At 53.2% G+C, this 27,080-nt stretch overlaps 2 protein-coding genes across 2 annotated transcripts in view; both read right to left on the reverse strand.

Moving 5' to 3' along the window:
• Positions 1-1,317: 1,317 nt before the first annotated feature.
• Positions 1,318-26,652, reverse strand: ATP6V1E1 (ATPase H+ transporting V1 subunit E1). The gene is made up of 9 exons (XM_058656135.1): positions 26,507-26,652; positions 21,072-21,137; positions 12,387-12,496; positions 10,980-11,046; positions 8,138-8,227; positions 7,704-7,772; positions 5,471-5,565; positions 2,748-2,835; positions 1,318-1,465 (listed from the first exon to the last, which is right to left on the reverse strand). The coding sequence occupies exons 1-9, from the start codon at positions 26,537-26,539 to the stop codon at positions 1,403-1,405; spliced, it is 681 nt and encodes a 226-aa protein (XP_058512118.1). The 5' UTR covers positions 26,540-26,652; the 3' UTR covers positions 1,318-1,402.
• Positions 13,859-27,080, reverse strand: part of BID (BH3 interacting domain death agonist) — a 90,270-nt gene continuing 77,048 nt past the window's right edge. The window contains exon 6 of the transcript XR_009244335.1: positions 13,859-13,868. The gene's annotated coding sequence lies outside the window, so the exon portion shown is untranslated. The remainder of the gene's footprint in view (positions 13,869-27,080) is intronic.

The raw sequence follows: 27,080 nt of genomic DNA on the forward strand, positions 1-27,080 counted from the left end.
CAGAAACCCCTAACCACCCCGCTTCAACAACATCTCTGGCTACGTTAACTACAGTGCCTGTTTAACACACAGTAAGACTGTACATGGTAACATTTCTGGGTCAGGCTCAAGTTCAGCACTGTTGACTAAGTTTGAGGAGTTACTTGTTTTCATCTCGCACTCACTGACCGATGGATCAGAAGGTCAAGGAACCGAGCAGCACCTGTAAGGACCCGTGTCATCCAGGACGGGGGCACAGTCAACGGGAGACTCAATGGGCCGCCTGCGGGAGGCTGGGCGGCCTTCTCGGCCACGCGAGACACCCCTGAGCTGCTCCTCCCCTAAGTCAGCTGCTTCCCAGAGCCAATGACATCACACAAATGGGACCGAGCCCTAAGGAACACCTGCCTTTCCCAGGAGCTGGCGTTCACCTTCATCCCCACCTCATTTAAACCTCGGGCTGATGGGAGAGAGGGTGCTGCACTACCAGCCTTGGAGGCCTCACCCTCAGGCTTCTGGGATGCTCCAGCTCTGCCCTGTGCCACCTGCAAGACTGGCAGCGCTCAGCCGTCACCTGGAGAATGAGCCCCGGGAGTGAGGGGGGGAAGGATGGCCCTTGGGAGAGGGTTTCCAGGGCAAAGTATCCGCCCTCCAAGTTACTTTTCTTGTGCTACTAAAACTAATAAAACCAGTTTTCTGAACGCAGCTGTACAACTGTGCCAGCGCATGTCACCTGCCCTGCCCTGCCCTGCCCGTGGGAGGATGTGTGGTGACTGCGGGGGACTGGCAAGGCCACTTCTGGGGGACCAGAGGACTGGGCGGGGACAAGGGGCTCCAGTTCTGCCGACTGCTGTGGATCGCGCAGGGGTCTGGAAGGGACAGCTTTTCTGGCTCTCAGGAAGAACTCCACTCTCACACCTGTTTAGTGTCTTCCACAGAAACCTTTCGTTTTAATAAATACAGCGTACTCACGGCTTACACTTGAAGTCACTACAGCTGGTAGGAGGGTGCAGCAGGTGCAGATGGGGGAAGCCACTATTTCTAGAAAGACACATGTCTGCACACACTTAGACACAAAGGGCAGGGCCCCTCACACACAGCACCCGCGCCAGGAGACCACGGGAGGAGCAGCAGGCCCACGCAGCCCACGCCCGCGCCCTCCCCACGGGGCACGACAGCAACAGAAGGTGCAGCCTCTGTGGCACGGACAGGCAGGTTCTTGGTGACCTCACCTTCATCTCGCCCACTGGGTAACAATGAGCTCCGAAAGCGTTAGCGACACAATAGTATCTACTGACTGATAAATACGGAACAACATCAAAACAGCGAAGAGGAAGCTACATGGATAATCTTGTTTCTTCAAATACCAGAAACTTCTGTATCGTAGTCATGGAACAGTGGGTGTACTGCACCTCCCGAAGGCTTAGTCCATAAACTTCCTGTTGGCATTTGCACCAAACAAAGCTCCCCGCACTTCCGGCATCATCTGTGCAGGAACAAGGATGCGGTGAGTCCTGGCTGTACTGAGCTGATGCGCTGCAGCAAGCCCAGGGCAGCTCAACCAACTGCAGCCAAGAGAGAGACGGGCCGGTGCTAGGGCGCAGGGGACCAGCCTCACCTCAGCACCCGCAGCCCACCCGCACGTGCTTCCTGCCCCAGGCACTCCCTTCCAACCGGGCTCCCCGCTGCTGGCCTGGGAACCAGCAGCACATGGCCCAAGTGGCTGAGCCCGGGCTGGTTTGGGCTGTATGGGGAGGGTACCAGTTAGGGATTTCTACTTCTCTGTAACTCTACCTTTTAAGCAAATAAATGATTCAATCTTTCTTTTTTTGGAAAAAGGGACAAAAGAAGAATGTACATCTCGGGCCACTCCTTTGTGGGCCCGTGATGCTGGGACACAGGGAGTAGTAGGAAGACCCCACACTACGCTGCCTCCCCCTTTCCCTCTTTGAGTGTCCGGTGTGTCAGTAATGACCGCACAGACGACTTAACAACGCAACTCTGGGCTGAAGAACTTGTTGTGGCAACTGCTATATCATGCTCACGTGGCTAGTGGCTGCTCACTCGGACAACACTGCCTCAGGGTTCAGGTTACCAAGATGATACTGAAAGTCAAGGACTTGAGTTTTAAGACAAGTACTGGGTCTAGCACGATGGCTCAACTGGCTAATACTCCCCCTGCAAGTGCCAAGATCACATATAGGTGCCAGTTTATGCGCTGGCTGCTCCACTTTTCATCTGCTCCCTGCACTTGAGGACAGCCCAAAGCCCTGACCCTGCGACCGCATGGGAGACCCAGAGGAAGCTCCTGGCTCCTGGAGGCTTTGGATCGGCTCAGCTCCGGCTATTGTGGCCATTTAGGGAACGAACCAGCAGATGGAAGGTCTTTCTGTAAATCTGCCTCTCCCACAAGCAGGAAACTCAGGGAGGAACTCAACAGCCAGAGCAGATCACCGCTGCTGAAGCTGCGCAGAATTGCAAAGCAAGTGAGTTTCTCCCAACTTGCTTCCAAGAGCTCATCTGTGCAATGTGCCAGCATCTCCCTCGGGATCACTCCTGTACACACCCGCCTCCAGAGTTCCCATCTTTCCAGCAGAAGAAGAACTGCAGCCAGCCCCTGTGTCTGTAGGAGCACACGTGTGGTACGCCATCCAGCCCGAGGCCTCCCACGCGAAACACCCCCATGTCGGAGCGCGAGTGGCCAACCCCAGATGCCAGGACTCTGTGCCCTCACACGGCTTCCGAGGGGCAGGAAGCGGCCCACTCACCTGCTGGGCTATGAGGTCCAGCCGGCTTTCTAGGGTGTTGGAAACTTTTATTTTACGATCGCCGTTATAGATCTCAACTCCACCAGCTCTACAAGGAACACCAGAGAGAAAGACATTCAGAGATTTAAGGAAGACACACACACTCGCAATGGCTGACTTCTACTCCCTTACAGGAGGCAGCTTTAGTATCTGGAGTGGGGTGTGAAACAAAACGGCCAGGGGCCAGTACAGTGGCGCAACTGCCTAATTCTCCATCTCCAAGTGCTAGGATCCCACGTGGATGCCGGTTCATGTCCCAGCTGCTCTGCTTCCCATCCAGCTCCTTGGGAAAACCGTGGAGGACGGCCCAGACCCTTGGGACCGGGACCCTGCACCCATGTGGTGGTAGACCCAAAACAAACTCCAGGCTTCAGATCAGATCAGTTCAAGCCGCTGCAGCCATTTGGGGAGTGAACAAGCAGGTCTTTTCTGTCTCTTCTTCTCTCTGTAAATCACTTACAAAAGTTTAATTCCAAAAACTGTGAGGACTTCAAGCATGCATGTCCACAGTACCAAGTGGCTGCAGCGTGCCGTCCAGTTCTGCTTCTAGCACCCAGTTGCCCTCTCCCAGGCAGTCCCACCCAGCAAACCAGAAAGGGCAGGTTTTGCCTCAGTGAGCAGGGAGGAGGGACCTACTGAAGAGACAGGGTCCTCGTGGGACATTTTTTCCGTGTTTTCCTGAAGGTCGCTTTGAAAGGCAGAGTGAGAGAAGCAATGAGTTCACCCAATTTCCCCTAAATCTCCATCCTTCCTGCCCCATCAACTATGCAATCATTATTAAAAAAAAAAAAAAAAAAAAAAAAAAGGCTTGCGAAGTTTCTTTGGAAAAGAACCCTCTTGGGCCCGGCGGCGTGGCCTAGTGGCTAAAGTCCTCGCCTTGAACATCCCGGGATCCCATATGGGCACCGGTTCTAATCCTGGCAGCTCCACTTCCCATCCAGCTCCCTGCTTGTGGCCTGGGAAAGCAGTCGAGGATGGCCCAAAGCCTTGGGACCCTGCACCCGCGTGGGAGACCTGGAAGAGGTTCCTGGTTCCCGGCTTCGGATCGGCGCGCACCGGCCGTTGTGCTCACTTGGGGAGTGAATCATCGGATGGAAGATCTTCCTCTCTGTCTCTCCTCCTCTCTGTATATCTGACTTTGTAATAAAAATAAGTAAATCTTTAAAAATAAAAGGAAAGAACCCTCTTTACCTGTCCCCATCCCATATTTCCTTGCTTTTTGGGGGGGTTGCTGTGAAATGATCAAGCTTTCCTGAAAGCGTCTGATGAGACACTGTCCATGTTGCACAAGAGGGAAGCGCCACTGCTCAGCGGACGTGAGGGCCAGGGCTTGGCACACCTGCCATCTTATCCCAAGGAACCAGCGGCAGAGACGGGCACTCGGCCCGGTGGAGAAGAGGACGCATGGCACGCTGGCTCTCACGCCAGAGGGCCTGAGTTCAAGTCCAGCTCGACCCCCGAAGCAGCTGCCTATGGACGCACACCCTGGAGAGCAAGCGCCAGCTAAGTGCTGGGGTCCCGCCGCGCGTGCGTTCTGGGCGCCCAGCTTCGGCCTGGCCTGTCCCTGCTGGCTGCGTGCCTGAGAGGGAACCGACGGGAGGAAGACTTGTCTCGGTCCCTCTTTCACACACATGAAATGACACGGCCCTGTCCTGATCTGCTACTTTAAAATACCCACCAGTTTAATGGTGAGTCCACAATCCTGAGCTGCGACCACGAATTTCAAAAAGCTCTCAGAACACAACAGAAGCGAAATCCACACAGCTCCCCAAACAGGCCCGGCCTCTAGGCACTCCCTCACAGCAGCAGCAAGCAACCCTGACTCAGTCACAGCACAAAGCCCCCATTTCCCTGCAGAGGGATTCGCAGATTGGGGTACGGGGTGTGGCCGGGACTGCATCAGGAATATGACATGACAGGCAGTGTACATACGGTATTACTTTTCTAAACTCTGAAATGCGGAGATTCAAACCCAAATGTGACAGCGGCGCTCCCCGGGTCATCAGCCTGCTTGGTTTAGGAAGAGCTTTCGCGACACTTCATTTCACAGACGCAGACGAAAAGGCCAGGGCAGCAGCCACCCCCGGCCTCCCAGCCCGGCACTGCTGCTCCTTCCGCTCAGCTGCCCAGGGCACACCTCACGGCAGCCTGACGTGGGACACGCCAATGCAGGCATGACTCCACTCTCCCCTGTCGGGGACCCTACTGTCTACCCCAACAGGCACTCAGTGGATTCGGGCTGCTAGGCCCAGAAATATGCTATTTCCTCACAGTCAGCCCCTGCTATCTTTCAGGAGCCCGGTTGTCATGCAGACATGCTCATCGTGGTTCCAAGACACACAGACAGGGATTATCTTCCCTAGTATCTGACGCAGAGACGCACCCCGCTGTGGGTTCTGGCTGCAGTAGTGCCACCTCCACAGGATGACCAGAGTGATGGCAAGCTAGAATTCAGACACAGCGCACCGTAACCGGGCAACAGCACAGCTGTGAGGGGTCCTACATCACCCCGTCCTGTGGCCAGGACTCTACTGAAGGGAACACCTGTGCCACAAAGGCCCAGTGCATCCGGCCACTGCCCGAGCTGCCGGCAGCCCACGGGAGCGCTGCTTCAAGCCTCGTGGCACATCTCTGCCTTCCAGGACCCAGCCACTCCCCCCTCCGGGAGCGGGGAGACTCCTTACATGTCCTCCGGCAGGTAGGCTTCCTGATCGATCTGCACGTCCACGTCTTTTTTGGTGGCGATCTTGTACATAGGAATCGCCTTCTGCACGGCAGCCTGGGCGAAGGGAACACAGGGAGAGGTCGTAGGTACTCCGTCATCAAGAAGCGACGCGCGCATAAAGATGTTCCCAGCACAGATGCATGGCTGGTGGGCAGCGAAGTGCTATCGTCACTGAGTACGACGGGCTAAGGCAGGGAAGCTGTCTCAAGAGGGAAAGGAGGGAGGGACTTCTGCCAGCAACACAGTTATGGGGGGGTGGGGGGGGGACACAGAGCGCAGAAGCACTGCAAGCAATGGGGAGACGACACAGCGGAACGCTGGTCAGCCTTGATTTTGCTAAGTGCCGTGCCGTGGATGAGCCCTGAGGCCACACCGAGTGAAGGCCACCTCACAAGGCCAGGTAAGGGGTGTGTGTGTGTGTGTGTGTGTGTGTGTGTGTTCAAGTACATACCTGAATGGCAAAGTGACAAAATAAGATCTTACATCTGTCACTTTAACCCTGGAATGCCCACAACAGAGCTGAGCTAGGAGCTGGGAAGGCAGTCTGTGTCTCCCACGTGGGCGGCATGGGGGATGGAGCAGCCAGGAACCCCAGGGCTGGACTAGCACCCTGGCCCCTGGTTCTCTTAAATGTGTAGTGTTAGTCTCGGAACCTGGGGTGTCGCCCTCCACTGCTTTTCCCAGGTGCACGCGCAGGGAGCTGGGTCCTCAGCCAGAACCGACACGCATGCTGTGTGGGAAGCAGCAGCTTGACAGGCCGTGCCACAATGCTGGCCCCAACCATGTCAGAATCTTAAAAGCCAAGTGACTGACACAGTACCTCCTACACTGGAACAAAGATAGGTACATAGTATCATCTTAAAAGCAGCAGCCACGGCTTAAGTCCTCGCCTTGCACGCGCCAGGAATTAAATACATTGACCTATCTAAAGTAAGGCTGTGACTAGCAGGAATTGGTCAATTCAGATTGTATATTAAGTTACTCTTCGTGGGCAGGTACTGAGAGCCTGTTCGACACAGGAGTTCCCAGGAGCAGCCCCGGTCCTGGCTGGATCCTGACTGACGTGGGCCCAGTGGCTGCAGCATTTGGGGAGTGAATGGGAGATGGGTGGATCTGTGTATTAGACTTCAGGAACAGGGAACTATTAGATGTAGGCATCAAGTTGTTCTATGAGTAATGTTTTCAGAGGAAAATGCGGAAGATCCTTCAGCTCCCCCAAGAAACTATTCTTTCCGAGAACACTGGAGTGTGCACCCTTGGGAGACCAGTTACTGGGGGCTGTTTGGGCGTGAATTAAGTGGCTCCCTGTAATGCCAGCATCCACTCTTCTGCTGGTCTAGCCCCCTGCTGACACCCGTGGGCAGGCAGTGGAAGACGGTCCAGTGCTTGGGCCCCTGCCGCGCGCAGGGAAACGGGTGGAGCTCCTGGCTCCTGGCTCCAGCCTGGCTGTGGCATCCTTTCGGGAGTGAACCAATGGGAAGAAGGTCCCTTTATCTCTGTCTCCTCTAAATCTTTGTGGGGAAAAAAGTACTTTTACCAATTATGTCTGCCACATTATTGTAAATAAAAACATTTTCATCTATTTTGTTCTGGTGAGCTCATTTTAGTTTTTCAGTTTTTTTAAGTCCTTAAAATGTTTTTTCTTTAAAGATTTATTTTATTTTTATTGGAAAGTTAGATATACATAGAGGAAGAGAGGCAGAGAGGAAGAGCTTCTGTCTAGGAAGTGAAATACACTCCCCAAGTGACCGCAATGGCTGGAGCTGAGCCAATCTGAAGCCAGGAGCCAGGATCCTCTACCAGGTTTCCCATGAAGGTATAGGGACCCAGGGCTTTGGGCCGTCCTCGATTGCTTTCCCACGCCACAAGCAGGGAACTGAATGAGGACTGGCACCCACATGGGATCCCAGCACGTTCAAGGCGAGGAGGACTTTAGCCGCTAGGCACCATGCCGGGCCCCAAAAATACAAACATCGAGTTCCACAGGAGTTCCTGGGCTCTGGTTCCAGCTTTGGCTCCCAATTCTTGCTAAAAGGCTCTGAGCAGTGACAATGACTCGAGGTGCTGGCATGGACTGCGTGTCCTGCTCCCAGCTGTGGCCTGACCCAGTCCTGGCCGTTGGAGGCATGTGGAGAGTGACCTGCGCACAGGAACCCTCACTCCCAATTCATAACAAAGAAGGATTTCCTCACCTTTACCAGAGGAAAATCTTGTTTCCTGCAGCGAACAATCATTCGGGGCTCCAGCAACTGATACAAACCCTGAGATACATGATAGATGTAGTTATTAGAAAATATAAACTATAAAATAAGGCCAAACAACCCCCGGTGAGTTCCCCTAGACAGAATGTACATATATTCTATCCCTTAGGAAAGCAGATCATAGTATCAGAAACCAGAGAACCATGCTTTGGGGCCAAAAACAAAATTCACCCGAAAGTCTTCTCTGACACCAACGAGGATGAACACAAGAGCATTGCAGTGAACACGAACTCCAAGCTCGACAGTCAAGAATTATGAGACTTAGAGCAATTATGATACATAAAACGCTCCCTAACGTCCATGGCAAGCTTGAACATTGCGGTTAACTTCGGGAAGTGGAGAGCGGGAGGAATCCCAGTGGGTACCTGGAGGACCAATCCATCGAGCAGCACCTGGTACCTCGTTGTATCTTTTACCACCTTGCTGAGTCTCTGCTTTGCTTCATTCAGAAGATCCTACAAGCAGCGGGGGAAAAGTTAGCTCACGTCGGGGCAGGCAGTGCAGAACTCCCTGTGAAGACGGGGCTGGTCACCCAGCTTCTGTCATAGTGTGCCCGAGGTGTGTGCTGAAGCAGGCGTGGCAGGCAGTCCCTCCCGTGTGTGTGTGTGTGTGTGTGTGTGTGTGTGTCTGATACAGCATGGGCCAGACACTGTGTATTGTGTGTCAGTTCAGGCCCTGGCTTCCCGCTTCCAATAGAGCTGCTTGCTAATGAGTCCTTGGGGGCAAAAGATGGCAGCTGCGGTGCAGGACCCTGCTGCCCACGGGGGCCGGGATGGAGCCCTGGCTCTCGGCCTCAGGCAGGCCTAGCCTAGGCCGTCTCAGCCATATGGGGAATGAACCAGTGGGTCAAAAATTTTTTTTTTTTGTTCCTCTGTTACTCTGCCTTTTAAGTGATGGGTGGGGGGAGAGGGAGAGAAGACGGTCACTCCCAGCATCGGCACCTGGGGGTGTCATCCCAGGACCCCTGATGTGGCGCACGCTCCAAGGGTTCTGCTCAAGAGGTCTTGATAGTTCTGAGACGCTGTTGCTTTCATTGCTCCAAGGATGAGGAAATCCTTCCAAGGTCCACTGGCTGAAATAGTGCACCTCAGAGTCTCCACTAACCTAGAAGCTTGCTGTCAATGCTTGGCTGGGAAATCTGTCCAATTTGTTCTGTGCTTCATCCTCTGCCGTGGTACTAGATGTCGTCTGCAGGCCTCACTGAGCTGTCATGTCCCCCAGGTGCACCTGGGCATGCTGTCCACGGCGTAGGCTTCAGCAACTGGCAAGGCCCAGTTCTGACGCATGCGCTCCACAGTCAGACCACAGATCCTGGGATTTTCCCCATGGTCAGGAGCTTTGATGTAGCTGTCCAGTTGGAGGCGGGTGTCCTCAACGAGACCTCACCTGCAGTGACCCCAGACCTGACTGCTGTGTAAGCTAGTGCAGGGTCCAGCTCATTACGTCACCTCCATCAGCCTACACACGCACTAGAGTCACATGGTCATTTGTCCCTAGTCCCATCTCATACACAAAACAGACGCTGTGGCCCAGCCTAACTGCCCACCACACACTTGGCCCTCATGCATTCCAGTGGGAACTGCAGCCCACTTGGACTGACCCACGATAACCCCAGCCCCTGGTTCCTGCGCATGCTGGTACGTGCAGCAGACTAGTCTGGTCCGTCCTGCTTCCCACTCGGCTCTCGTACACACCAATGGCAGCTGCAGCCTAGCTCAGCCTGAAAAATTACATTATCTAGACCACACGTATGCTGGTGGGTAAAACCACACGTCCAGCCTGGTTCCCGTGTTCACCGGAGGGAGCTGCAGCCCATGAGAGGGGGGCCCGCAGTTTCCCTTCAAGGCCCACTCCCAGCCCTGGACCTCGCACTTTCCAGGTGCTAGTGTGGTCTAGCCTGTCAGGGCTTGCCCCCAGTCCTGGCACTTGTCAGCCAATGATGCGGCAAAGCCCAACCAGCCTGCACTTACTCTGGTTCGTGCATGTGGCAGCAGATACGGTCCCCTAGCCCAGCCTGGCTCTCCCCCTAACCCAGCTCTGACTCTCACCAGTGAGTGAGTGCTGATGTGGATTGAAAGCAAGAAGTAGCTCTCTCTCCCTCCTTCCCTATGTACACAGAAGAACAAAATGGAAACATTCGTCTTACCTCCTCCATACCTGACCACCCCCACTCTAACTCTAACCTGGGGCCCACGTGGGTGTGCGTCCCTCTCAACTATGTAAGCAACATAAAATACAAGATTAAAATCCAAAAAAACCCAAAAACAAAAACAAAAAAAAACCCAAGTTTGTTTTCTTTGTTGAATGACTATAGTAATGTTCAAAAGTTTGGAGTAATCTCTTCCTGTTAAATTTAGCCGACATACTCATTCCTTTGGTCCTATCTTTTATATTTTCCACAAAACTATTCCATCCACTGGTTCACCCCCCAAATACAACTGGGACCAGGTAAGGTCAAAGCCAGGAGCCAGGAACTCCACACAGGCCTCCCACGAAGGTGATGGGGGCTGGACAAGTAGGCCATTGTCAGCTGCTTCCCAAGTGCATTAGCAAGGGACTGGGTTGGAAGAGCAAGAGCCGGGATTTGAACCAGCACTCTGACATGGGATGTGAGTATCCCAAGTGACAGCATAACTTGTAAACCACAGAATCTTAATTATTCGTTTTCTTAATTAATGTTTCAGCTGACTTATAAAATTATGTGAATTAAATAGGAAAACCACAGACATCTTCCAAGCGCCTGGAACTCAAGCCGGGCCTGCTATATGAGTGGGACAGACCCAGCTGCTTGAGCTATCACCGGCACCCTCTCCAAATGTGCGTGAGCAGGAAGCTGGAACAGAAGCGGAGCCAGTACTGAAACCCAGGCCCTCCGACAGGCCAGGGGTGACTTAGCCGGGAAGGGAAGTGCAGCCCAAGGAGAAGCTCTTTAACCTTTCCCTCACGCCTCCCTGTTCACTCGTCCGACCTCCTCCCCGCAGTGGGCAGTCTGCCTTCACCCTCGGGGACCCGCGGGAGGCCCGCTGCTGTTCAGGCTGGAAGGTCGTCACGGACAGGCCTTGGCCTTCTCTCGTTTGCATCACTTAGCAAACCTAACGATGTGCTGAATCGTGTTGTCTTTGTCAAATTCCTAACTCGTAATTAATGCTGACTGCCTCTGTAACAAGCATTTTCTAACAGTAAACCACAGACGCTGTCATTACTCACCGTGATGAGGTCATCTCTCGCTCTGAGGACTTTCAGCCTCGCTTGGTTCATCAGGTTGGACATCTGACTGCAAAAGGCACGGAGAAGTGACATCAGTGTGACAACCTGCAGACAAGCAGGCGATGCGACAAGGGCCTCACAAGCAACAAACACTTCTAGGATCCAACAGAAAAACAGGGAGATACAGCCCATGGTTTCTACCACCTGATTTTTAAAGCAACAGAAATAATTAACTTGTGATTATCAGGTAGCAAACAAGCAATTTCACATCAGTTATTACAATATAGTCATTCAACAAGCCTGCATGCCTGGTATTCTTAGAAAGAAAACGCACACACCTCGCCTATGTCAGAGCAGTGACATGTCCTCAAGTGGCGCTCTCCAAGGCCTCTGCTCGGTCCTCCTGCCTCACTGTGCTGCCCCTGCCCTCGGGCCCACATTAAAGGCAGAATCACAGAGGCTGAAGCTGAGCGAGGCCAAAACCAGGAGCCTAGAACTCCAGCTGGGTCCCCGACGTGGGCTGCAGGGACCAAGAGCTGGAGCCACTCCCTACTGCATGTCGGACGGATGCCTTGGAAGGGAAACAGACTACAGGGGGAGGTGGGACTCAACCCCAGGCCCTCTAGCATAGGATGCAGAGGTCCCAAGCTCCAGCTGCACCACAGCACCTGCCTTTTTGCCACTGACAAGCTTCTTTCTTTTTTAAAATATTATTTGATTGGAAAGGCAGGTAGAGTTATAGAGAGGAGGACATACGGAGATCTTCCGTCTCCTGGTTCACTCCCTAATGGAGGCCGTGGCCAGAGCTAGGACAGCCTGAAACTAGAGAGCCAGGAGTTCCATCCAGGTCCTCCTCGTCGCTGCTGTGACCAAGGATTCTGGCATCTTCCTCTGCCTTCGAGGCCCATTTGTACGCAGCTGGACTGAAAGTGGAGCAGCTGCGACTCAAACTGGCACTTAAACATGGGACGCTGGCACTGCTGGACTGCCGGCACAGGCGTAACCAGCTATGCCAGGATGTTGCCTCCTGAAAATTTTTTTTTTTTTTTATTAGAAAGTCAGATAAACAGAGAGAGGAGAGGCAGAGAGGAAGATCTTCCGTCTGATGATTCACTCCCCAAGTGGCCACAATGGCCAGAGCTGAGCCAATCCGAAGCCAGGAGCCTTTTCCAGGTCTCCCACGCGGGTGCAGGGGCCCAAGGCTTTGGGCCACCCTCGACTGCTTTCCCAGGCCACAAGCAGGGAGTTGGATGGGAAGTGGGGCTGCCGGGATTAGAACCAGTGCCCATATGGGATTTTGGTACACCCAAGGTGAAGACTTTAGCCACTAGGCTACCATGCTGTGCTGGGCCCCTGAAAGCAGTTTTAGTTTTTTTAGAGTTAGTATTGCAACCAGGAGCTACTTACATTTTCTTCTGCTGCTCAATCTGTTTTTCCTTCTTCTCATAGTATTCCATAATCTTCAGTCTCTGCGTTTGCACAAGACGCCCTTTCTCAATGTTGAACTCCTCCTCGGCCTACCAGAGAATTAAGCAGTACGAACTCATTACACTGGATCTTGGAGAGGCAATGTTGCTTTAAGCACTTTCTTTCAACTAGTGTATTTACTACACATAAAAATCAGGACTATATGATGACTCATCTTCAAAGGCAGCTCCAGGGCAGTCAGGTAGCCTAGTGGTTAACGCGTGTCTGTAAAGGCTACTGACTGCAGCTTCCTGCGGATGGCCTGCAGGGGGCTGCAGGGCCGCTCTGGGCAAGGGGGCACCTGTCCTGACGGGGGGACACCTGCCCTGGAGGTCCCAGCTGTCAGCCTGTCCTGTCCTAACTCGGGCTGTTGCAGACAGAGTGGAGCAGCAGTTGGGAGCTGTCTCTCAAACATTTAAAAAAGATCACTTGTAATTTAATCAAAAGGCAGGACCAAAAGAAGACAAAAGACTAGTAATTTTCATCGCAAACAATAAACTAAAAAAGTAGACTTAAAAGAATTATTTTTATTGGAAAATCAGATATAAGCGAAGAGAGACAGAGAGGAAGATCTTTTGTCCACTAATTCACTCCCCAAGCAGCTGCAATGGCAGGAGCTTAGCCAATCCGAAGCCAGGAGCTGCTTCCGGGTCTCCCACGCGGGTGCAGGGTCCCAAGGCTTTGGGCTATCCCCGACTGCTTTCCCAGGCCACAAGCAGGGAGCTGGATGGGAAGTGGGGTTGCCGGGACTAGAACCGGCGCCCACATGGAATCCCGGCGCGTTCAAGGCGAGGACTTTAGCTGCTAGGCCATGGCGCCGGGCGCCTGGAAGCTGACTTCATTAGAAAGCACAACGGGCAAAGGGACAGAGCCAAGTTGCCTGTTGTGCCATGGTGGCGGCGGCATGACACAGTCGAGGTGAGGGCCCTGCAGCTTTGTGCCGACTGCGCCTTGGCCAAGCCTTTCTCTGCCGCCAGCTACGCTGTTATCTTTGCATGTTCCAGAGCTCCCTGAGCTGTCTCACGTCGTGCTTCACATGCAAGCTTGACTAGGCTGTGCTCAAACCTCTTTCCCGACTGCTGCTGATTCTTAACTTCCAGAGGCCAAACAGGCCGCAGAAAGCCCAGGCTGCTTCTGCTTCGGTCCCTGGGATCAGAGATCACAGGGCAGAGCCGCTGTCCCTCCGGGCCATGAGCAGGCGCGGCTGCTGTTCCAGGTGCAGGATCACCGCCTGCTGTTGTAGGTCCACCTGGCAGTCGTTGGGAAAGTGAACACAACTGGGGGTGGCGGGGGGGAAACAGATGCTCTCCCAAGGGGGCCTTTCTGTTGGCCTGGGTCACGGGTCATCCACTCGCGTGCCATGCCCCTCTGTCAAGTCTGCTGTGGGGTCAGGTATGGCTGCCACAAGACAATGAAAGTTGACTCAAAGAACTCCAAGCCTGCTCTGCTACACAGAATAACTCCCCCCCCCCACTTCCTGTCCGGGGTAGGCTCAGCATCTGCAGCCTCAGTGCCCAGGAGGCCCGTGAAGCTTACTCCAAGTCAGGTTCACAGCTCACACTGCCCTGGCCAAGTCGTTGCTGCCATCAGGAAAACTCGACATCTGATCTAGGGTGACGGCACCAAGCAATAAAGTTACTTATGCGGTACTGTCGGAAGGTTCCAGCACTACCCACTTCAAGTTTAATCCATTTGATTAGTAGTGGGCTAACTAAAAAACACAACTTTGGGCCTGGTGCAGTGGCTCAGTGGTTAAATCCTCGCCTTGTAAGTACCAGAACCCCATATGGGTGCCAGTTTGTGTCTCAGCTGCTCCAATTCCTTTCCAACTTCCTTCTTATGGCCTGGGAAAGCAGTCGAGGACGGCCCAAAGCCTTGGGACCCTGCACCCACATGGGAGACCCATGGAAAGCGCCTGGCTTCAGACTGATTCAACTCTGGCCTTCTTTTTTTTTTTAAGATTTATTTATTTTATTGGAAAGGCAGGTATACAGAGAGGAGGAGAGACAGAGAGGAATATCTTGTGACAGATGATTCACTCCCCAAGTGGCCACAATGGCCGGTTCCGCGCCGATCCGAAGCCGGGAGCCAGGAACTTCTTTCCGGGTTTTTCACAAGGGTGCAGGGTCCCAAGACCTTGGGCCATCCTCAACTGCCTTCCCAGGCCACAGGCAGGGAGCTGGATGGGAAGTGGAGCCGCCGGGGTTAGAACAGGCGCCCACATGGGATCCCGGCGCGCGTTCAAGGCGAGGACTCTAGCCACTAGGCCATGATGCCGGGCCCAAATCTTTTATTTTCCAAGCCAGTTCATAACAACCATTGGCAGACCTGAGAGGCAGGATGGGATGCAGCACAGGCCAGTTTGGACCGCAACACCAGCCAGTTCACATTAGGGCCAGGACTGGGGGCTGGCTGGGCGGGGCTAGGCTGCAGCACCTACCAGTCCAGGTGAGTCCCAGGGGCAGGGGGATGGGGGCAGCAGACATCACAGCTGGGTCACTGTCCCCACTGGTGAGCATGTGGATTGGGACTCGGGGCAGAACAAGCTGGGCAGGGCTACAACACCTGTTGGTTCGCACGCAAGCTGGGTTATGTAGCAGTCAGGCTGGACTAACCGACCAATCCACTGGTGCATGCGTGGGTGAGGGTAGGTGTGGGCTTGGTCGGGCTTTGCCGCAGCATCACCTACAACTGCTGGGACTGGCGGCACATCCTGGCAAGCTGGACTGCAGAGTGCCAGATGTGGAACTGGAAGTGGGCCCAGGAGGGGAACCGGGCACCTCGCTGATGGGATGCAGCTCCCACCTGTGAACATGAGAACCAGGGCTGGGGGCGGGTCTGGCTACAGAGGTGGTAGCACCTGCCGGCATGAGTGTGGGCTGGGTGGGTTGTACAAGGTTCCAACGCCCATTGGTGTACATGAGAGCTGAATGGGATGTGGGACAGCCTGGGCCAGTCTGCTGCATATACTGGCCGGGGGCAGGCCTAGTGGGGTTGCTGGGTTGCTCCGACTAGGGTACAGTCCCTGCTGGTACACGTTGAGGGCTGAGTGTGTAGTGGGCTGGGCCACAGCATCCACTGGTTTGTGTAAGAGATGGGACTGGTGGCAGAAATAACCCAACGATTGCAACTACCAGTGTGTTTGTAGGTGGATGTGGGTGATGGACTGAGCCAGATCCCGTACTGGCAAATACACAGAATCACAGATCACCTCAGACAAGATTTCTTCGGGGATCACCCCAAAGGAACCTCTGGATTCAGAACTCCAACCATGGGGAGAAATGCAGGATCTGCGCATGTGTCAGAGCTGGGCCTCCACAGTGGCTAAGACGGAGCTGTGGATGGCATGCGCACGTGTACACGGAGCATACAGCAGTGCACTGGGGCCTGCAGAGGACAACTGGGACCAGCGCCGAGAAAGGAGGGCGGAACAAAGTGGACAAGTACCCCAGCCAAGCACTGAGAGCAAACATCTGGGCGAATGGTAGGCTGCCAGTCAATGGACCTTGGCAGATTTCCTCATCCTTGGATTGGTGATGATATCAACAGCATTTCAGAACAGCGAAACCACTTAAGCAGAACCCTCGGAGCATGCTCCACATCAGGGACCATGGGATGACACTGGGTGGCAGTTCCCTGCGTACTGAGGTGGTTGGGAGGCCAGGTGTGGCTCCTCCCCTTATTCCCTCCTTTCCCCAGATACAGGAGGAAGCAAAAGAAAATCTGGAAATAATGGTCTCACTCACTTCCCCCAATCCTCGATCCTTTCCAGCCTGATCAACTAAATAAAGATAAATAAAAAAGTTTATCTTCTTTCCCCTTTTTAAAAGATCTATTTATTTATTTGCAAAATAGAGTTACAGAGAGAGGAGAGAGAACTTCCCTCGTTTGGTTCACTCCTAGGCCAGGCAGGAGGCAGGAGCCCACAGATCCATGCGAGTCTCACATGGGAGTGCAGGGGCCTAAGCACTGGTCTCATTCTACTGCTTTTCCAGGCACACTAGCAGGAAGCTGGATGGAAAGTGGTGCAACCAGGACTTGAACTGGTACCCATACGGATGCCAGGGTTGCAGGTACTGATTTTAGCCCTTAAAAAGTTTATCTTCATCTATTTGAAAAATGATGGAGATCTTCTGTCTTTTGAGCTCATCCTCAAAAGTCTGCCTCACCCAGGCTGGGCCATGCTGAGGTCAGAAGCCCAGAACTCCATCAAAGTCGCCTATGCAGGTGGCAGGGGCCCAGGCACCTGTGCCACCATCTGTTGCCTCCCAGGAAGCACAAGCAAGAGCCAGGTGGAGGCAGGGTAGGCAGAACTCTAACAGCCTCTAACACGGGGTACAGACATGGCAAGCAGAGCTCTAACAGCCTCTAACACGGGGTACAGACATGGCAAGCAGAGCTCTAACAGCCTCTAACACAGGGTACAGGCAGAGCTCTAACAGCCTCTAACACGGGGTATAGGCAGAGCTCTAACAGCCTCTAACACGGGGTACAGGCAGAGCTCTAACAGCCTCTAACATGGGGTACAGGCAGAGCTCTAACAGCCTCTAACACAGGGTACAGGCAGAGCTCTAACAGCCTTTAACACGGGGTACACGCATCGAAGCGGTAGCTTAACCCGCTGTGCCGCAGGAGTGCATCTGACCAGGACAGTAGCAGGCCGTTCATTCTGACAGGTGGAGATGGAGATAAAGTCCTAGTACCCAGGCTCATCCCCCAAAGCCTCCAAGTCATAGGAAGCAGTAGATGACTTAAGCTCTTGGGCCTCTTACCATGTAGGAGCCCAGTGGATTTCTGGGCTCCTGGTTTCAGCCTGACCCAGCGCTAGCTGCTGCTGGAAACAGACCAGCAGATACAAGACCAATCAACCTCTCTCCCAGTTACTCTGCATTGTGGCAGAGTAGCTTAAGCTTCTATCTGCGGTGCTGGCACTGCCATGTGAGTGGCGGTGGTTCATGTCCAGGCTGTTCCATTTTCTGATCCAGCTTCCTGCTTATGGCCTGGACAGCAATGGCAGAATTCAAGTCCTTGGATCCCCGCATCCACGTGGGAAATCTGCAGGAAGCTCCTGACTCTGGATTGGTTCAGCTCTGGCTGTCGGGCCATTGAGTGCCAGGCAAAGACTTGAGCCATTCTCCTATGCTTTCCAGGCCACAGGCAGAGAGCTGGATGACTACGGAAGCAGGACAGGAACTGGCAGCCATACGGGAGCCAGGGCCACAGGCGATGTAGACTACTGCCCCACAGCACCCTGCTCCCCGACTCAGCTCCCTGTTCATGCCTGGGACAGCAGCAGGCATCACCCTGCACCCACACAGCACACCCAAACGAAGCACCCAGCTTTACAATGGCCCAGCTCCTGCTGTCACGGGCATTTGGGGAGTGTGCCAGTAGAAGGAAGATCTTCCTGTTTCTTTTTAAAGATTTATTTCAAAAATTTATTCATTCATTTACTTTATTGGAAAGTCAGAATTACAGAGAAGGAGAGACAGAGAGAAGGATCTTTGGTTCACTGGTTTACTCCCCAAGTGGCCGCAACAACCAGAGCTGTGCTGATCCGAAGCCAGGAGCCTCTTGTGGATGTCCCATGCAAGTGCAAGGTCCCAAGGCTTTGTACCATCCTTGACTGCCTTCCCAGGCCAAGCAGGGAGTCAGATGGGAAGTGGAGCAGTCGGGACACGAAGCTGTACCTATATGGGATCCCCGCGTGTGCAAGGTGAGGCCTTTAGCCACCAGGCCATCACGTTGAGCCTTTTTTTTTTTTAAATAAAGTTTAGGGCCCAGCGCAGTGGCCTAGTGGCTAAAGTCCTCACCTTGAACGCCCCGGGATCCCATATGGGCGCCGGTTCTAATCCCGGCAGCTCCACTTCCCATCCAGCTCTCTGCTTGTAGCCTGGGAAAGCAGTCGAGGACGGCCCAAAGCCTTGGGACCCTGTACCCACGTGGGAGACCTGGAAGAGGTTCCTGGTTCCCAGCATCGAATCGGCGCAGCATTGGCCCGTTGCAGCTCACTTGGGGAGTGAATCATCGGATGGAAGATCTTCCTCTCTGTCTCTCCTCCTCTCTATCTGACTTTGTAATGAAAATAAATAAATCTTTAAAAAAAAATTGTCATCCTTTATCTTTAAAAAAAAAAAATAAGTAAAATAAAATAAAGTTTAAAGACACATAAGACAAGCAGTGAGTGAGGAGAGACAGAAAGACCTTCCATCTGCTGGTTCACCACTCAAGTGCCACACTGGCTGGAACTGAGCTCAAGCCAGGAGGCAGGAGATCCCCAAGGCCTTGGGTCTACCACTGCTTTACCGGGGAGCTGGAGGAGAAGCAGAGCAGCCAGGACATGAACTGGCACCCGTATGAGATCCTGGCACTTGCAAGGTGAGGATTTAGCCATTAAGTCCTCGTGCTGGTCAGCCAGCGGATGCTGGCACAGGTGGCTAATTCGGTAAAGCCAAACTGCAGAACCACCTGGAGAGTGCATGATCTGGGAGTGGGAGTGGGCCCAGTAAGGAAACAGTGGGCGCCTCCCTCCTGGGTTGCCATTCTGTCTGGTGAGCATGAGAACCAGGACTAGGGGCAGGCATGGCTAGACAGTGTGGCACCTGTTGGCAGGTGCGTGGGCTGGATAGTGGAGTGGTTGGGTTGAACTAGGTTTCAATGCCCACCGACATTTATGTGAGCTGAATGGGATGTAGGACAGACTGGACCAGTGTGCCGTACATACTGGCAAGCATGGGAACCAGGGCAGGAGGCAGGCCTGGTGAGGGTTACTGGGAGTTGCTCCAACTATGCCGCAGCTCCTACCGGCTTGCATGACCAAGTGTGTGGTGGGCAGGATTGGGCTGGCCTCCAACACCCATTGGTTTGTGTAGAAGACAAGACTAGAAACAGAACTGACCCAGCAATTGCATCCACTAGCATGAGCACAGGCTAAGTGGGGCGACAGTCTGTGTTGGACCCTGTACTGGCAAGCACACACAAGAATCTGGTCTGGGATCACTTCAGAAGAAGTTTCTTTTGGGATCCCCCCAAATCGAACTGCCAGACTCAGAACCCCAACCATGAAGAGAATGCAGGTTCCATGGTCTGACTGTGGAGTGCATGTGTCAGAGCTGGGCCTCCTGAGTGGCTCAGATGGAGCAGTGGACAGCATACCCAGGTGTACATGGAGGATATGGCAGTACACTGGAGCCTCACAGGACACTTGTACCACAACAGAGGGCAGAAGAAATTGATCAATTACCCCAGCCAAATGCTGGCAGTGAAAATCTGGGCAAGTGGAGACGCTAAGGTGTGCTATGTCAGCCAGTGGATTCTGGAGAGATTTCATCATGCTTGGAATGGCGAGACTGGCAGCAATCCAGAACAGTTGAACTATCAAAACCACTTGAGCAGGGCCCTCGGAGCGTGCTCCACATCGGAAACCCTGGGATGGGTGGGAGGGTGCGTGCGACTTTTCCCTTTGTCTCTCTCCTTTCCTCAGATACAGGAAGGAAAAAAGAGAACGTGGAAACAATGGTTTTACGCATTTTCCTGTAGCCCTGGAGCCTCTGAGCCCTAATTAACTATGTAATAATCAAAACAAAACAAATGAACAAAAGCACTTTGACAGCCAAAAAAAGAAGTCATCATGCTGGGCCCGAAGATCTTTTCCTGTCTCTCTGCCTTTCAAATAAAGATAGTTTAAAAAAAACAAAATTTGGGCCAAGCGCAGTGGCCTAACGGCTAAAGTCTTCGCCCTGAACGCTCCGGGATCCCATATGGGCGCCGGTTCTAATCCCGGCAGCCCCACTTCCCATCCAGCTCCCTGCTTGTGGCCTGGGAAAGCAGTCGAGGACGGTCCAAAGCCTTGGGACCCTGCACCCGAATGGGAGACCCAGAAGAGCTCCAGGCTCCTGGCTTTGGATTGGCACCACTCCGGCCGTTGTGGTCACTTGGGGAGTGAATCATCGGTCGGAATGGAAGATCTTCCTCTCTGTCTCTCCTCCTCTCTGTATATCTGCCTTTCCAGTACAAATAATTCTTCCTGTTTCAATCTGAGAGGCAGCAGGCAGAAGGCAGAGAGAAAAACAGAGCCCATGGATGCCAACTCCCACTCACTGGTTCATTTCGCACATGCTGGGGTCGCGAAGCCAAAGCTGAACCCAGGAGCCGGAGACTCAGCTCTGCCATGAGGACAGCAGAAATCCAGTGGCCTTAGCTGTCACCACCACCTCCCAGGCTTCACACTGGCAGGAAGCCGCAGCTCGGAGCGAAGTGAGCTACTGAACCTACCTATTCTCATACAGGACACAGGTGCAATTATTATCAGTACTTTTCTGGCAATAGAGACAATAAAAAAAGCAAAAGGACAAAAGACTACATTAAAATTAGCTAAAGATGGCTAACTGCTGACTGCCAGACTGGTAGCAGAAAAAAAAAAAAAATCAACCCACTCACTACTTTTCTATCCTTACCATCAAATCTCAGGACACTTACTAGCGGTAACAATTTGAAAGGAAAACTGATTTTTAACTGTGAAGCATCACACACGTGACCCGTTCTACACAAGGCAGCGTTCAACAACTTCACTAGTGACGCTGTCCAGTAAAGCAGACCAGCAGGAAACCCTGAAGATGCTCTCACCTTTGCATCTATTTCTTCTGCTTTCTCATTGGCTTCTTGCTCGATGAAAGCCATCATATGCTTAATCTGCAAGGAGAAGAGTTCTTTAGTGTTCAATTCAACAGCAGAAAATATATACTTCACTTTCCTGACTCAACAATCAATCACGTACGGAAAGCCTGCGGCTCGTGCACGGAGTATAAACCAGTATATGCGAGAGCTGTGTCGTTGCAGCCCACTGACGACACACAACACTTCATAACATCAACTGGTCATGATCCTACACACAATGAATGCGCTCTCAAAGCGACAGTCTCCTTGCCCTTGAATCTTGATAGAAATGTGATTTTATTTAAAACGTGAAGGGAGAGGAAAGCGGGGCATGAGGAAGTAACAGGGCGGGAGGGCTGGGAGGGCGCGGCCTCGCCAGATGCCTGCAACAGGCAGGGCTGGGCCGGGCCAGAGCCCCAGCTGCTCTCCCACCCGGGCGCCCAGTCACCATCAGCTCCCTGCACCAACCTGACCTGACCTTCCAGCGTAACTTGATGTGAGGACCAACTTCCCCCTTCTTCAACCATCTCTTCCCTTGTATAATTCCCTCCCTGTTTTCCTGTGTCCAAGCACCGTTCTCTTCTGCTGCCTCCGAGACAGTATTCTGGCCATCCCACTAACCTGAGCCTAACACAGACAGGATTACCTGCTCATTAGTCCTCACTCTGACTCTGTCTCACAGACTTCAACACCTGTCTCTGCTTCCTTCTCCCTCAATTTGCACCAAGTCTTATCAATTCTTCCTCTTTCCAAAAATCTTACTTGAAAGTCTGAGTTCCAGAAGAGACACGCATGCAGCGGGAGGGGAGGGAGGCTGAAAGATCTTCCACCTGCTGGTCATTCCCTAAATGGCTGCAACGGCCAACTGAGCCAAACCTAAGCCAGGAGCTTCTTCTGGGTCTCCTAACATGGGTGCAGGTGTTCACTTGGGACCGTCTTCTGTTCCTTTGCTAGGCATAATACCAAGGAACTCCACCAGAAGTGGAGTTGCCAGGACTTGAACTGGCACAAACATGGAATGCTGGCATCACAGGCGGCAGCTTTATGCACTCTAGCACAATCCTGGCTCCTCAATTCTCTCTCTCTTTTTTTTTAAAGATTTATTTATTTGATTACAAAGACAGATATACAGAGAGGAGGAGAGACAGAGAGGAAGATCTTCCGTCCGATGATTCACTCCCCAAGCGAGCCGCAACGGCCGGTGCGCGCCGATCCGAAGCTGGGAACCAGGAACCTCCTCCAGGTCTCCCACGCGGGTGCAGGGTCCGAAAGCATTGGGCCGTCCCCAACTGCTTTCCCAGGCCACAGGCAGGGAGCTGGATGGAAAGCTGGGCCTTTATAGGATCCCCGTGCATGCAAGGTGAGGATTTAGCCACTGAGCCATTGCACCGGGCTGAGAGCAGTGTTTCTGAAGAGAGTTATGTACAAATTGAAGAATGATTAGAAAAGAGAATTGATGGGCCCGGCGGCGTGGCCTAGCAGCTAAAGTCCTCACCTTGAACGCATCGGGATCCCATATGGGCGCCGGTTCTAGTCCCAGCAGCTCCACTTCCCATCCAGCTCCCTGCTTGTGGCCTGGGAAAGCAGTCGAGGACGGCCCAAAACCCTGGGACCCTGCACCCACATGGGAGACCTGGAGGAAGTTCCTGGCCTCTGGCTTCAGAATGGCGCAGCACTGGCTGTTGCAGCCGCTTGGGGAGTGAATTATCGGATGGAAGATCTTCCTGTCTCTCCTCCTCTCTGTATATCTGACTTTGTAATAAAAATAAATAAATAAACAGATCTTAGAAAAAAAAAATAGAATCTACTATGATGGGAAGCATCTCATTCTCAAAACAATGCTTTTTCCTACTCTTCCTGTTATTGGTGGTTCTGAACGTTAGACATTTTCCCCATGGACTCAAAAGGCACCTAAGTATATGACTGTGAGTGGGAAACAGCGGACAGAAAGCAGGTATTGGCAGTGTTTCTGCTTTCATTTGTGTGCGGATTTTTAATATAAATGAGGAAACAAAGCATTAATGCAAGTCCAAAAGTCTCAGTGAGCAAGTTTCAGCAGGTCAAGTTTATTACAATTATAAATAAATCCGTGAAAATTTTTCGGGAAAATGCCAGAAGTTTGATTTTTAAAAAACAAGTAAATATCTTCTTGACAGCAACTGAATGCTGCCTGTAGCCTTGCGATCATACAGTAGTTCCACCCATTCAGCACTTCACTGAGCTGTCCTAAGGGAACGTGCCTGTTAGGAATGCTGTCCAGCTTCTGTGCTGCTTCTGGAGGCTTGCTATGAAAACACATTGAACTGTATCTAAAAAAAGATTCATTACTTTGTATTGCAAAGACAGATCAGACTTACGGAGACGGGGAGGCAAAGAGGAGACGACCTTCCATCTGCTGGTTTGCACAGAGCTCAAGCTGAGCCAATCTGAAGCCAGGAGCCAGAAGCTTCTTCCAGGTCTCCCATGTGGGTACAGGGTCCCAATGCATTGGGCCGTCCTTGACTGCTTTCCCAGGCCACAGGCAGGGAGCTGGATGGGAAGCGGGGCACCCAGGACATGGGATCCCGGCACTTGAAGGGGGAGGATTAGCCAACTGAGCCATAGCACTGGGTCTGAAATGCTATCAATCCGACACACAGAGTGAGTCAGAGCTAAGGACTACAGAACAGGTTGCTGCATGGACACTGGCATGCCACATTCCTGCGTTACTACATTCCAGGCTCCTGCTCATGTGCCAGGCAAGGCAGCTGGAGGTGACCCACCGCACCAGACACAGATGAATCTCCTGGCTCCTTGGCTTCAGCTTAATCCAGCTCCAGACACTGTCATCATGTGGAGAGAGAACTGTGGATAGAAAGACTTGAGTGATGGCTCAATGGCGAACCCTTCACCTTGCAAGCGCCGGAATCCCACACCGGTGCTGGCTTGTACCCTGGCGGCCCCACTTCCCATCCAGCTCCCTGCCTATGGCCTGGGAAAGCAGCTGAAGATGGCCCAAAGCCGTAGGACCCTGCACCTGCGTGGGAGACTCAAAAGAAGCTCCTGGTTTCGGATTGGCTCAATTCTCTGGCCACTGCAGTCACTTGGGGAGTTAACCAGTGGACAGAAGATCTTCCTCTGTCTCTCCTCTCTCTATACATCTGACTTTGCACTAAAAATAAATAAATCTTTAAAAAAAAACATACACAATATCTCTGTTACTACCTTTCACATAAACTTTTAAATTTAAAACAAAAACGGGACAGACGGCGTGGCCTAGCGGCTAAAGTCCTCACCTTGAACGCCCCGGGATCCCATATGGGCGCCGGTTCTAATCCCGACAGCTCCACTTCCCATCCAGCTCCCTGCTTATGGCCTGGGAAAGCAGTTGAGGACGGCCCAAAGCCTTGGGATCCTGCACCAGCGTGGGAGACCCGGGGGAGGTTCCTGGTTCCCGGCTTCGGATCGGCTTGCACCGGCCGTTGCAGCTCACTTGGGGAGTGAATCATTGGGTGGAAGATCTTCCTCTCTGTCTACCTGACTTTGTAATAAAATAAATAAATCTTTAAAAAAAAAGAGCTAAAAAAACCAAAAACAAAAACACAAGTTTGTGGCTTCAAAGTCTTAAAGAAATATGGAGTAGTTTTAGAGTTTTTTTTTTCTTATCACAAACCCTAGTAGCCAATCTACTCTAAAATGGCCAAAAAAAAAAAAAAAAAAAAAAAAGATAATCAGAGCCTACTATATGGCACAACTTATACAATCTCAAGCAGGCCTTGAAATAAGTGGGGATCGGCTCCCGAGCGGCACCTGCGGGAGATGGAAGATGTTCTCTCTTAAACATCCAGTCCCCCCCCCCCCCCCCCCCCCGCATGCTGTCACTAGCGAGCAGGATGTCCCTCCTTAACACAGCCTGAAGCATCACCAAGCTCCCGTAGTCTGGGATCTTTAGTGTAAGTACAGTAATCAAAAGTGGTATTTATAACTGCTGCAAGAAGGGTCTGGTCTGTGGGGGTGAACCGACTCCAACCTGTGCTATCCGCCTTGAACTGCTGCGCTGCCAGCGACTGGTTCCAACCAGAGCAGCACAGCCCAGGGTCAAACACACCCACTTCATCTAGTGCAGGTCCCCCGCAGCCTGTTTACTGTCAATCAGGCCCTTCAGGATATTTAATTGGACCCCAAAGGCAGGAAAAGAAGAAGAAAAAAAAAATCCCACTTTCCAACAGTACTTCTCTTCTTGCTAACCCTAAGGAGACAAAGTCAGGGAAAACTGGATGAATTAAGCACCTACTACGTGCCTGGCCTAGTCCCTGGGGAGATTACGGTGAGCCACAGAGCGCAGACGTGCGGAGTGGTACGGAGCCAAGAGTCCTTCACTCCTGCCATGCTCTGGGAGCAGCCTTTTTGTATAGGTTCCCAGGAACGCACGGCGCTGCCTGTACCCTACACTGTGTCATCAGCAAGCCTTCCCTAGACACAGCCAGGCATGGGGACAAAGGGACAGTCCGAGCGAGGGCCTCAGAACTGCGCCCGCTCAGGCGGCGTGGAACGCAGCCCACCCCTTCACTGCCCAACACGCAGAAGGCCCCACCGATGCCCCAAAGCCGCATTCGCCCCAAGATCATGGTCAGACTTTTTACAGTTCCCCTTAAAGAATATATCTATATTTTTTCATTTCCATTTCCCCTTTGTGATTAATGAGGAAATGCCTTGCTCACTCGTTGGGGGCACCATTAGGCTAGGAACAAGACGGAAAGATATTTTCATGGAAACATCCAGCGAAAACCCTTTTTATAGCTCGGGAGCAAATTCGTAAGCCGGCTGACGGTGCTTCAAGTCACGGCATTTTCCTAGGACTTCGAAAATGAGTGGGATTAGTTTCCCTGAACGACATGCTTATTAACTGCAGCCTGAAACGAACCTTCTCTGCCAAGCTCTGGTCACGGGGCCCTTCGAGCACGGACGCCAGACAGCCGCAAAGCACCTCTCCACCCACCCGGCCACGCCGCCCACGGAGGCGGCCACACTGCAATTCTCCCAACACCCACCCGGCCACGCCGCCCACGGAGGCGGCCACACTGCAACTCTCCCAACACCCACCCGGCCACGCCGCCCACGGAGGCGGCCACACTGCAACTCTCCCAACACCCAGGAGCCCGAAGGCGGGGCACGTCCGAGAACAAAACGACAGCAGTAATTACACCCTTCGGTGCGAATGAACGCGGGCTCACGACTTCCACCGCATTTCCCCGCTTGAACCATACAGGCCAAACACCACCGCCCAGAGCCGACGAGCCGCGCCGGGGCAGACGCCGCACCGTGCGGAGACGGAGCCCAGGACAGAGCAGAGCTCGGGCTCCCGCAGGCCTCCCTCACGGCGGCACGCCCGGACGCGGGGCCCGACCCGCCACCCCGAGCCTCACCTGCTTCTGCACGTCGGCGTCGCTGAGGGCCATGGCGAGGGCGAGACCGGGTCGGCACCCAACGGACAGCAGCTGCGCGGACCGAGAGCCCCGGGAGCGGCGTTCGTCGCCTTTACGGACCGCTCCGGCTTCCGATTCCTGCCCGGGAGGCCCTCGGTCCCGCCCCCGAGCAGCCGCCTCAGCCAGTAGGAGGAGAGGAAGCACACGGAAGTCCCACCTTCCGCCCCCGTCAGCCAGTGAGATAAGAGGAAGCAGGCAGAAGTCCCGCCTTCCGCCGGCCGCCGCACCGCCCTCCCTGTGCCGGGCGCATGCGTTCTGCAATCCCCCGCGTGACCGCGGCTCGTGACCGCTCGTGTTTATCTTTTCCAGCTGAGCTGATGTTGGGGGAGGAAAGGTGTCCGAGTCTCCCTTCAGCTCTTTGGGCTTCTCTTCATATATTGTCTGTTTAAAGTTCAAATATCGTACTTCTACACGAGCCGGCCTTCACTGTATTTTGCTTTTTTGTATTGCTAGGACAGCCTGGGCGCCAAGCCAGCAGAGGGAGAGCAGGGACGGAGCGGTGGTCAGTGCGTGA

This window comes from Ochotona princeps, chromosome 27 (assembly GCF_030435755.1).
Source record: "Ochotona princeps isolate mOchPri1 chromosome 27, mOchPri1.hap1, whole genome shotgun sequence".
Classification (NCBI taxonomy): Eukaryota; Metazoa; Chordata; class Mammalia; order Lagomorpha; family Ochotonidae; genus Ochotona; species Ochotona princeps.